The sequence below is a fragment of the Agelaius tricolor genome, unplaced genomic scaffold, assembly GCF_023055355.1.
Source record: "Agelaius tricolor isolate 1412-34295 unplaced genomic scaffold, bAgeTri1.0.p SCAF_1, whole genome shotgun sequence".
In the NCBI taxonomy this organism is placed as follows: domain Eukaryota; kingdom Metazoa; phylum Chordata; class Aves; order Passeriformes; family Icteridae; genus Agelaius; species Agelaius tricolor.
The window spans coordinates 69,400,754-69,413,270 of NW_027269261.1; the positions used below are offsets into that span (position 1 = coordinate 69,400,754).

The window sequence follows — 12,517 nt, forward strand, 5'->3', positions numbered from 1 at the left end:
TAAGAATCCAGCTTAAACTTTGGGATCTAAAACATCGGTAGAAGTTTTTAGAGGCCTTCCCCAAACCAGAAGAGAAACATTTCCAGTTTTCCATTAGTCAGACAAAGACTGAGTTTTAAATTTAAAAGTCTAGAGAAGGTTTGAAAAATAGAAGAAAACTTTATTTACATCAAGGAACCTGAGTGCCTTCTCCAGATAAGAATTTATTACAGTCAAGACACCAGTCTATTAAATGTCACACAGTAAAACCCACACCAAGCAGAATAAAAACTATTACATGTAATAATAGAAAATCCACAGATTGCAATGCACTTGTATGCAAAGTAACTCTAAAAAAACAAAACATCAAGGCAGAAAACTTTGCCTGGTCTTGCATTCAAGCATTGGTCAAGTACAGAATAAAAGTGCAAATGCCAGGAGTGAGTGCTTGTAGTACAGTCCAGCACTTGGCAGTGCCTCAGGATAAATAAAGTATTAAATGACACTTAGCTGCAAGAGGTTACCTTTCACACTGGAGCAGAGCACTCATCTTCAAACTATTACTGGGTTTGTGGACAAAAATATGATTCTTATCAAATTCAGGTATCTAATTCATGGATTAAAGCTCTTGTCCTCAACAGAGGGATGGCTTTTCTAGCATAAGGAGGGCAATAGTAATGTAATATAGTAACTCCAAGTAATTTCAACCCCCAACATGTAAGTACTTGAGCTTTCTGGAGGACCTGTAACTTAAAATAGATCTGCATTGCAAATAGATCCTTACTTCAGCTGTAGATTGGAAATATCCTAGATCTTGTTTTAAACTTGAATTGCTTCAAGCATTTCATTTTCAGTCAAGGGCAGCCCCTGCTGTTAAAAGCAGGCTGGTTAGGGGATAAGGAGAACACTTTCTGTCTGTCTATCCCAGTTCAAGTTTAAGACCAGAACTAAGACACTGAAGGCTCCAAGTTCTCATTAAGATGACTCTAAATTTCAGTGGAAAGTGATTCTACATAGATAATACTTCAGCTTCCACTGTCTTACAGCCACTGCTTTTTGGATCCTTTACTTGTGGGAAAAGGCTGCTCTTACCTTGGCATTCCTGCCTGTTGCTCCATTCCTACTACACAGGCCTCCTGCTTTTTAAGGAGGAAATGGGGATGAACTGAAGTTACTCTCACAGGAATTAATACAGGCAGGAAAAAAAAAAGAAATCTTTGTTTTGTGCAATATTTTTACATTTGCTGGGACAACGCTGGTCAGAAACACAAATAAGTGTCTGTATAGATGCAGTAGGATAAGCTTCTAAGAGATTACAGCATATTTCCCAATGCAGCTTTGATTTCATTTTCTGGGGTTTTTTAGTACTTGATTATGCAAACGATATAAACTATTCATGTAAACTATCCCTGAGAACAGTCCTACATGTAGGACATTCCAGTCTGGAATTTCATCAAAACGTAGTATATCAAACTGGGGGAGTTTGGAATCTTCCTGGTTTCCCAGTATCTTTCTTTAAATAATTTTCTTCTGGCACCACGATCTTGGGTATAGGGAAACTTTTTTATAGCAACATCAATACAGCTGAATCTGGGGGATGGCTGCCATAGAACAGTTTCTGTATCTTTCATTGTGTGCAGGTGTCCTGCACCTACTCCCTGCCCCTCCACCAGGGAGATTTCTCCTCACCATCAGCTGACACCCCCTACTTCCCTACTAGAACAGCATGCAGGAGGGAAAATGGGAAGAGGAAACAATGAAATGCAGGCTCCAGGTGCCCTCATTCCATCCCCTCTCTGCCTACCACACTGTTTGCTTCACTTCACACCAGCAAAGCACACAAGGCCACACAGACTCAGTCCTGTGCCCAGGCCAGGGCTGGGGCTGGCATTGAACATCCCTGGAAGCAAACAGAACCCTCGTGCCACAAGTGAAACAAGGCTGCATTCTAAAGTGCAGGTTCATGCATTGCACTGGAAAAAATGCCACAGAAGGAATCCATCAAAAACACAGTGGCATTTAAGTGCCAGCAGCAGAAAGAGAGGGAGGCTCTGCAACATGCCAAGCTATTAACAAAAAAACTTTCACTACAAGGTGATTCTGGCTTCTTAGTAACTTCTCAGAAGAAAAGAAGAAGCCATTCAAGCCTAGGTTGCATAGCTGAAGGAAAAGAGAGGGAACAAAAACAGACCTGGAAATCCAGGAACATCTAACATTCTGTGCTGTTACACCTAGAGCCCTTTTGTTACTAAATGAAACCTCTTAGGCAAGAAACATACTAACAAAAGTGCGAAGTTAAAAACCCCAAACAAAGAACATTCTTATCACACAGACTTAAAAAAATACTTAACTGATTTGGAGCTCCAAGCTGACAAATGGCAAGATTACTGTTCAGAGACAGATTTTGCATTTACTGCTACTTTTTTCCTTTCACTGGGAGGGCTCCCTGGCATGGCTGCACCTGCCCAGGGTTTCCTGCTTAGCAGCAATGAATCTTCACATCCAAACCACTGCTTCTCCGCTAGGGAAAGTCCATCTCCATGTCATCCCCCAAAGAAAAAACCCAAATGTCACCAAGCCAGCTGGCCGGGGCAAGTAGTCATTCTGGAAAGGATTGTCTCACTGATAATTCCCTCTCCTCAAATCTCCATTGTAACACATTCCCCTGGTAAGTCTTGGGACAGGAAACCAGAGAAGTTGTGATAACCTTTAACAACTGGCTTTAAAATACCATCTATTAAGCAATCTCTTTTACCTGAAGGGAGCCAGCAAGAAAGGTGGAGTGGGACTTTTTACAAGAGCATACTGTAGGATAGAACAAGGGGGAATGGCTTCAAACTGAAAGTAGCTTTAGATTAGATATCAGGGAAAAAAATCTTTCCTGTGAGGGTGGTGAGGCACTGAAACAGGTTGCCCTGAGAAATTGTGGATGCTCCAGCCCTGGAAGTTTTCAAGGCCAGTCTGGATATAGAGTTCTGAGCAACCTGTTCCAGTGGAAGGTGTCCCTGCCATGGCAGCAGGTTGGAACTGGATGATCTTTAAAGGTCCCTTCCAACTCAAACCATTCAAAGATTACATGATAATTTTATCATCTTCTGTGTACATTTTTTTATTTCAGTGGTAGTGCCATAATTAAAATCAGAAATACTTTCAATTATTTAGATTTGTTGCCACGGTTTAATAGGTTGGAGTTATGCATTTGAGCAGATAAACAATGGCCCATTTTGTGCCCTTTCTCATAAACTGCTTTTTAGTGACCCAAAGGCATGATTTCACCCCTAAGAAATGTACTTTTGGGCATTTCCTAATCTCCACATGCAAATATGCCAGCATTTCCCAGGGGTTTTTTGTCTTTGTCTCAGCACCAAAAATTCCTGTAGTTTGCCACAGGTTATTCAATTTACAGGTCCTGGACACCACCAGAAATTTTAACTGATTTGATCACATACAACCTTCAGACACAGTAGGAGCATTCCTCCTTCACAAGGTAAGAAAGTTCAGCATTACTGGTAACAGATGTCCCTCCTCTCTCACGAAACCATTTTGTGACAGAGCATCTCAGACCTGCACCCTTCACTCACCTCAAAAAACTGAGTAGTCTGAGCAGTCCCCTTCTTTCCCAGTTATTACAGCATCTCTTCCTTGGATGCATGCCTCATATTTAGAAAACATCTTTTACATTTTAACAGTTTTGGCATAGCCAAACATTTATCATATTGCCCCTTTCACATCACTGAGGACTTTCCCACTCCAAGACATATCCCCACAGGCTGAAAATGAAAGAGGAGAAAGGACTGGGAAAATGAACATGCTGAGCTCTGCACCACTATGAAAGGATTCCTGAACCACTTGACAACAGCTACAATTCAATTGCATTTCCATTAAAAATAAAAAAAAAAGTAAGTTTTGACTCTATTCACTCTTCTCCCAGTCAATACTCCCATTTTGTCTCCCAGAGAAACCATCAGCAACCACTGGAGGATCACCCAATGCATTGTCCAGATGGGGCTGGACAGCTGGAGAGTCCCCTGGTATCCTGTGGGAGGTGTCCATCAGAGAGTTTTTGAGCTCATCGTTCATTTCTACGACCTCAAAGTCTGCATCATTCCACTCTCTCACGTGCTCCTCCTCCTCCTCATCCTCAGTGAGCCTGGAGTTCGAGAGCAGAGTTTTCCGGGTCTCCCTGTCACTCACTTCTTGCGAGTCACGCTGCTGGGGCCAGTTGGCCAGTTTGTACATGGCGGGGAAGAGCAGCGCTGTCACCATGGAGGTGACAAAGGCGGTGTACATGACCACAGGAACGTGGTGGTACCTGCCCTGGAGGTAGCCCACCGCCACGGGGATGCACATCTCGCCCAGCGCCGCGCCCACCACGAACAGAGAAGCCGTTTTCCCTTCCACCACGGTGTACTGCTCGATCCAGGCGATGCCGCTGGGGAAGATGGTGGCCATGGACGCCCCGTACACGGCGCTGCCCACCCACAGCGCGGCCCGGAAGTGGGAGAAGAAGGCCAGGGCGACGGAGGAGGCAGCAGAGCACAGGAGGCTCATGACGATCATGGTGGCAGGGGACAGGAAAGCGGCGCCGAATATCGCCGCGCCTCTGCACGCGGCAAACGCGCCCCAGAAGACGGAATTCAGGGCGGCTGCTTCGCTTTCCTTCATCTCAGCAAAGACCATTGCATGAGTGTATACATAGGAGCCATAAGTGACCTCAGCTCCCACGTAGAACAAGAAGAACACGAACAGGAGACCAACGAGAGGCCAGTGGTATTTGGCAAGCCTGTCCTTCTGCGCAGAAGCCTTTGATTTGTCTTTAGCTGAGCTGCTCTTTGAAAACAAAACAAAAAAGAAGATGGAAACTAAGAGAATATAGGTCCCTATGAAAATATAGGACCACAAAAAGCTCTCACTGCGATGGTCATTCGGTGCTGGTGTAGTTGATGCAGCTGACGCTGTCGGCACAGACTTGAGGACAGACTGGTTTGTCTTTTCAGCCCCTGCAAGTTCCTCAGATTTAGAACTCCCCAAGTCCATTTGAGCCACCATAGGAGCCAGAAATGCACCAGCAGCAAAACTGAAGTGCAAAGCCTGCAAGTGTGGCCCAGCCTCTGATCCCCAGGTGTACAGTGCCAGTACATTGCCACCTGCAGATCAGAGAGAAAAACATTCATTTTAGTCTGAGACCAGATATTGTTTAAAAGAAAATAAAAAAACAACAAAACAAAACAAACCATAACATATATTGTTAATTCAATGTACAATAATGCCAGGTTTAGCAAATACAATGTATAAAACAGCAGTTTACTGAAACTCTGCCTTAAATCCATGTGATTACTTGAGCTTTAGGAGGATATTCAGAGCAGTCAAAACAAAGAGTCACACACAGTGGCTTAATCCAGCAGCAATGGACAGACCTGCCAGGGGAGGTTTAGATGGGGTGTTAGGAAAAATTTTTTCATGGGAAAGGGTTGTTAAGCATTAGAACAGGCTGCCCAGGAAAGTAGTGCCCAGTTAAGTCACCATCCCTGGAGGTATTTAAAGACATGTGGATGTGGCATTAGGAACATGGTTTAGGGCTGGACTCAGCAGTGCTGGCTTAAGGGTTGGACCCGATGACCTAAAGGGTATTTTCCCACTTAGGAACCCTATGATTCTATGGTTCTAATTACCCTCCTTGACAATTTGCAGCATTTTTCAGCCTTTTTTAAAGGGAAATTTAACTGCTCCTCATTTCTCTAAGTATCAAAAGCAACAATGCCCAATGCTAAGAATTAGAGGAACAAAAACAACATTTAAAATTCATTAAACAACATCCCAGGAAAAACAACAATTCACTTGCTACTGATGGGCTGGGCCCAGCACCCCACTGTGTTCAAATGACTTTCCAGAAACAGAAGGGTTTACTTCAGTACTGCTGTAAACACCAAACTACAACACCATCAGATCAAGAATAGTGATAGGAAATGAGATCTCAGAGAGGTATTTTGAAGTAGTCCCTCAGAAGAATGCAGGAAAACAAAACAATAATCAAATTCCTGTGCTGCAGTACAGCAGCCCCTGTCACTCAGCACTCTTCCAAACCAATTCAGCTTTGCTTTACTGCCTTGCTGTGAGTTTCTTCTGCTACTCCTGCTCAGCATGGGGAGTCTCCCTGGCTCTGAGGTCTGATCCAAGCAGTACACCCACTGAAGGTATTTTTACCATTGGCTGACAAGATTTTCCAATACAAAGAATTTTTAAACCAAGTGCCATGTATAACAATCTTACCAGAGGCAGCAAATACAGCTCTGCACTCAGTTTATTTAACACGACCTGTGCTGTGCAAAACCATCTCTTCACTACTGGATCCTGTGCTGTGCTCTTTGTACATCTTAGCAGAGCTCCCCCAAGCCCCACAGAATTCAGGCAGACACTTCTCATGTGCAGCCATCGTTCCTCTTTGTTGCCAACCAGCCAAGCCACCCTAGCCAGGCCCTGGCTGGGATACTTCCAGAGCTCTTTGGATGGCTAAGCTAACACATGAGTCAGCTCTTTCTCGGAAATAACCCTGCCCCAAAGGTGATCAAGCAGCTGCTGTAGTGCCTTGCTGGTTAGTAAAGCCTCCCCAGGCTCCTGCAGGAGGGCAGCAGAGCCAGCACAGCTGCTGGGACATCACTGGAGAGGTGCCAGGAGGGGCTGCCTGCTCTTGCCTCACCACCACGTGCTGCAGCAATGCCAGAGCACTTTGCTGACTATGCACCTTTGGGCATTTCCTAATCTCCATGTGCAAGCGTGCCAGCATTTCCCAGGCCTCTCTAAGCGTGCCCAAACCCTCTGCTGTGGCCTTGCCTCCTGATGCAAACTGCCTGCTAAAGCCTGAGCTGCCCTGTCCAAGCCTGCCCAGGGACTCCTTTTGTGGGAGTTCATTTGTCACACCTCCAGCACAACTGACCTTTCTGACCACACCTGCACTTGCTCTGAAACTTCACCAACACATCTCAGGAACATGGAATCATTTAGGCTGGAAAAGATCCCCGAGATCATCTTCCTCCAATAATAATCCTTTGCTAAGAAACAGGGTTTGAACAGCTGTCCAGCAAAAGTGCTGGGTTTGGGATTTTTTTCCCCAGGCCATCTGCAGAATGCACATGCCACAGACTTAGAATCTGGGGACAGAACGAATTTGTATTCCCAGCCATCTAAGCATGGCTGGCCAAAGGTGGAAAGCATCCCTTAATTCAGGGAGATGGGCACCATGGTGCTGTGAACTCCCAGCTGCAGGTGGGCAGCTCTGCCAACAGCAGCTGTAAGAATCTCAAATGCCAAGGCTTTGCCCAGGACTAGCTTAGGCCCAGCTAATGCTAATGAACCATGTCCTCACCAGCTTCCTGCAAATGAGCAATTTAAATAAAACATTGCTTAAAGAGCACGGGGCACTTTCTTTATGCCTGTAATGGCCCACTGAAATGCAAATTGATCTTCTCCAGGAATCGAGAGATACCCTACTCCCCAATCCCTAAAGGAAGGTCTGTCACACACACAAACACAAACACTGGAAGCCTCAGGACCAAACTAATCCAAGAACCACAGCCAGGTAAAACAGTTCCCCTCTTTTCATTCAAGATGCATCACAAGAAAAACCAGCAACTGTTTTGGTATGCTTGAAGTTTCCAATTCCTTTGCTGAAAGAACTGTTAGAGCACAGGGTCCCCTACCTGTGTCCAGAATTCCCATGGAACCTCCAATAACTGACATCAAGATGGTCAATAGCAGGGATTGGTTACACCAGGGTATCACATAAAGACCAGCTGCTGTTCCAAGCATGGAGAAGGCTGAAAAGGTTAAAAAACAAAACAAAGATATATACTCTCATACTACAGCTTCCATTTAAATAACACAGAAGAAGAAGAAATACAAATAAATTAATGGTTCCTAAAGTTACAGATAATCCTAATAAGTGATGCAGTGTAAATACCTCAATCCACAATAGCAGCTAGAAAGTTGAACAGATCACTTTTTAGTTGGAAAAAAAAGGAATTTCATCAAACCTTGCATGACAAACTTCTCTGACTAAAGCAAAGAGAGGAGTAGCTCCAGCTAGGACACTAAGAAGTCTTCTGCAAACTTCTGATTTAAAAAGTGACTTCAGTGTGAAACCAGTAAACCATGGGTTTGAGCAGTGTCAAGCCTGTCCTCTGAGAACTGCACAACATTTAATTTGGCCCCATTTTTAAAAGAACCCAAATAACTAAACTCTTAAAAATCCTTTAAAGTAATTGCATCTTGCCCACCAAGTGATCTTCATATAAAGATGCTGACTTTTATTTCTATTTTGTTCTCACATAAAGGATGTATTCCAAGGGATTTCTGGGGTTTTAGACAGAACTACAACATTTCTCATAAATAAATTTTGCAGCAATTCATTACCTGTAATTATTTTGCCACTATTGGCTACACTTACAACATGCTATTTCAGAAAATATTTTTAGCAGATGGAAATTGTTTTTATTACCATTTGGGAGGAAGTCCAGTAGTTCAATTCTATGCTTATAATTGCCTCCATAATAAAACAACCTGCAATTAATATCTTGAATAGAAAATATTAGGTTCTTAGAAAGCTTGTACCAGTTCAACTGTCTCTATTATTTTTAAAATCAATACATGATCATAGATGCAGCAGGTACTTAAAACATCAATGGGGCCCAATGTATTTAAGAATTTAGGTTGATTCCAAAAAAAAAAAAACCAGCAACAATGCCCAGAACCCTAGAGACCTAGCAAGATACTTGGAATACATGCCTCAAAACATTTCTGAAGGCGGTGTGCATGCTGAGCTGCATGAAGCAAACACCAGAGATTGGGAATACTAAGTGCAGCTCCTCAGGTGCCACACTCAAACCTGCAAAGTAACTTCTCAGCAAGGGCTCAATTGTCCACTTCAGCTCTATGCCTGATAGTTAGCACTTAAAAATTTCCTTGACAAACACAGATGACATTTTCAATTTTTCCTCTGTATAGAGTTTTTCTCTATAGCAGAGTTCCAGCAGTTGAAAGATGGGAGGCAAAACTACATAAGCCAAAATTTCTTACAGGCAGCCCTCAGATGATAAAAATGAGAACAGGTTCAGTATTTCAAATCATGGTCTTGCCGTAAGCACTACCAAACTGGAAAGGATTAGGAGACCCATCATTTCCCAAGCATTGTTAACAGACAGCTATCCTCAGGGAAAGAAGGAAATACTAAACTATTTCAAGTTAACCTAGGTTTCTACAGGTGTCTGCACTGATTCCATTACAGGAGGCAAAGTCTGACTTGGTCAGATGCACGAGGGGGAGGTTAAAGGAAACCCACCCCACAACTGCACTAGCAATGGGAAAAGGGATCTTATCTGAACTGACCATATGATTACAGCATGCCCCTTATGGGAGGCACAGTTCCCTGAACTAAGGAGAAGAGTGAGCCCTGGTACACATTTTAATCCCTAATTTTGAGCACAAAGGCACTTGAAAGTAAAAAAGACAGGGCTTCCACTATTTTTGGTGTGGGAATGAGACACAACTCTAAAAGGAGTCCCTCCTTTCTGGATGCTGAGTGTGGCTCCTGGATCCCTGCTGGCCGAGCAGCCTCGCTCTGCCTGGACAAAGCCAGTCCTGTGCTCCTACAGCAGCAAGTTTCCATAAGTCCAGAAACTGTTACAGTCGGCAGCTGTGGTACCCACAGTTTAAACGTTTCCACCATTACAAACAGTAATTAATGTTTCCCACTGTAAATAAGTTAAAATTTGGCTACAGCCCTCCATCAAAGGCCGCAGGCTTTCATCCAGTGCACGAAAACGAAGCTGATCGTGACTGATGAGTGCTAAGGAAAGAGGAAGCTCCCCCCATAGACCTGCTGGAGGTTTCAGCTGCACACACGGCAGCCCGAACACAGCTCCCTGTTCCACTCCTGTTGTGCGGTGTCGCTACAGAAGGCTGTGATGCTTCAAGAGCACCTGCACTGTACCCATTACATGATGCAAACTAAAAACAGCCCGGTTGTTCTTTTCAGAGCATTGGTCGATCCGTGCAGACTTTGTCCGTTCGATCCCAGTTCCCGCTCGGCCGTGCCCGCGGGCCCGGGCTCTGGCAGCGATGCTGCAGCGCGGCTCTGCCCGGCACTGGCGGTGCCACCAGCCAGGCAGGGCCACACGGCGACAGCCGCGGGCACCTGGGGAAACAGCACCACATCCCACGGACCCTCCCGCTCCCGGGGCTCGGCACCGCATCTCCCCCTGGGGCTGCGCTCGCCGCCGACAAGCAGAAGTTGCCCCGGACAGTGTCCGGGAGGGCGGGGCAGCACTCACCGAGCAGCAGAGTGGCGTTCATGCAGTCGAGGAGCACCCCGCCGAGCACCGACCCGCCCAGGGAGCCCAAGGACCGGCCCACGAAGATGTAGTAGATGTCGCTGACGTTCTTGCCGACATTGGCGGCCAGGGTGGGGAAGGTGGGACCCAGCACGGCGATGCTCATCCCCTGCAGGGGAGAGTGCGGGGTCACCTCGGGAGGGTCCGCAGCGCCCCCGCAGCCCCGGGGCCGCCCTCGCTCACTCATTCACTCACCAGCCCCAGGAAGGAGGCGCAGAGCGTCCCGGAGATGCACCAGCGCAGCGCGGCCCCGTCCGCGCAGCGCCCGCAGCGCCATCCGCCCCCGGCCGCCCCCGCCGCCGCCTCCGGCTCATTCTCGGTCTCCTCTGCCTCGATGAAGGGGACGCGCAGCTCCCGGTCGGCCTCGGCCATGGCTCCGGCCGCCGGCTCCGAGGGCCGCTCCGGGCCCGAGGAGAGCGGCCCCGGTGGCTCCGCCCCGCGCACGGCGCCGGGAGGAGCGGGAGGAGGAGCGGGAGCAGCGGCGGGATCGGAGCCGGGATCGGAGCCGGGGGGCGGCAGCGCCGCGTCCTCCTCCGCCGGGGGCTCCTCCGGGGAGCAGGGCTCGGCGCTGGGGAGCGACATCGCCGGGGCAGCTGACACTCCACCCCGCTGGAAGTTTGTGCCACCGTGCCCGAGGAAGTGCCCTTATAAACCAGCATTTATTTTTAATCTGTGTTATCACTCAAACTGCACTCGACCTTTCAATCAACCGATCATAAACTGCACACACGGCAGGTGTGCAGGTCTTTGCCTTCCACAGGGACCGTGTTATGGCACGGTGATAAAGCTTCTGAAGAGAGAGAGAAAGCTGCTCAGTCTGCTATTAACACATGCCTGGTATTTAAAGTTTGAAGCATTAAAACTGCATCAATTCCAACCGCTCACGTGGAGCAGCTCACAGACTGTGCAACAGTCTCAGTGCGTGCTCCCCGTCTGGCACTGAGCTGCTGCTCCCTCCAAGAAAGGCTCTGAGTTTCACCGCACTTGGTAATTTAAGTGTCACAAACAAACAAACAACTCGAGAGATAATTCCAAACCGCACTGCTTTGTTTTGCGAGTTGTTCCTAACAAGTAGATGCTGGGATACAGCACTGCATGGACAGTGATGAGCAACCCATTCCCGTTTCTCCTGGCACTTGCAAGCATGTTGCAAGTCCCTTCCTGTTCGCGATAGCCTGGGTGCATTGAGGCATTAAACAAAAAAAAACAAAAAAAGAGTGGCTGCTCGCTACAAGTAACACTGCCAGATAATATCTAAACCTGATCGTTCCCACGTTCTACCTTCGGAGGAGGGCAGAGTCTGCACCGTGAGGTATCTACAGAAAACTGCTGAGCTGTTCATACGGCCAGCAGTAGAGACAATTCCAGATAAAATAATAATTTCAACTATAAAATAACAGTAGTCACACACAACTCAAACCACATTTCTAGATGTTAGTATTTTGCCTGGTTTGAAATGCCTCCCCCAGGCTTCTCCTCACTGTTGTTTTACACACTTACAAAGAGGCTTTGTACATTGAGACTGTACAAATGGCAACAGCACCCAGGCACTTATAAAGGTTTTGGGCATCTTTTTCAATTCTTAATTTGAACTGCAAGCAGCCTAAGGAATAACCCCAGGTGAAAAGGGAATATTTCACCCACATCATCAGATGTATTTATTAAAGAAAATAAATATTTGGCTCTACTACAAAGGAAAGGTGAATGAATTTCTGGGACTTACTGAAGCTGTCAATGAGGAAACACTTCATGCTTCATGAACTGTAAGTTAAGGGAAGGTAAGGATAGTCAAGGGAAGTCAAAGGGAAATTGGTAGCAGGCCAGTAAATGATTAAAGGTCCCACTGACTTACACTGGCAGTTCATGAAGCAAAAATCAGAATTATTTTGAAACACCACTCAAGCTTATTGTACCAGTTTCCCTTCCTCCCTCTCTCAATTTTCCTTCTGCCTTTTGTGAATGCAACTGCTTCTGCAAGTCTGATATTAAGCCCCAAAATGGAAAATACAGAAGATAAATTTTTCAGAAAAAAGCACCTCAGTAGCTAGCTTAGGTTTTTAAATCATTAGTCTTATAATGGGTTGCCAGTGCAATCAGAATGAAATGGGTTGCACCATATATTAATGTAGGAACAAATGTAATGGGGACATTTC

The 12,517-nt window shown here is 46.1% G+C and overlaps 2 protein-coding genes across 2 annotated transcripts in view; both read right to left on the minus strand.

Annotated features, from left to right (window-relative positions):
- Positions 1 to 139: 139 nt before the first annotated feature.
- Positions 140 to 12,446, minus strand: MFSD4B (major facilitator superfamily domain containing 4B). Its single transcript, XM_071438437.1, has 4 exons — positions 10,560 to 12,446; positions 10,305 to 10,473; positions 7,677 to 7,793; positions 140 to 5,126 (listed from the first exon to the last, which is right to left on the minus strand). The coding sequence occupies exons 1-4, from the start codon at positions 10,944 to 10,946 to the stop codon at positions 3,892 to 3,894; spliced, it is 1,908 nt and encodes a 635-aa protein (XP_071294538.1). The 5' UTR covers positions 10,947 to 12,446; the 3' UTR covers positions 140 to 3,891.
- The window catches only part of SLC16A10 (solute carrier family 16 member 10), a 71,773-nt gene continuing 67,033 nt past the window's right edge, over positions 7,778 to 12,517 (minus strand). The window contains exon 7 of the transcript XR_011681016.1: positions 7,778 to 7,793. The gene's annotated coding sequence lies outside the window, so the exon portion shown is untranslated. The remainder of the gene's footprint in view (positions 7,794 to 12,517) is intronic.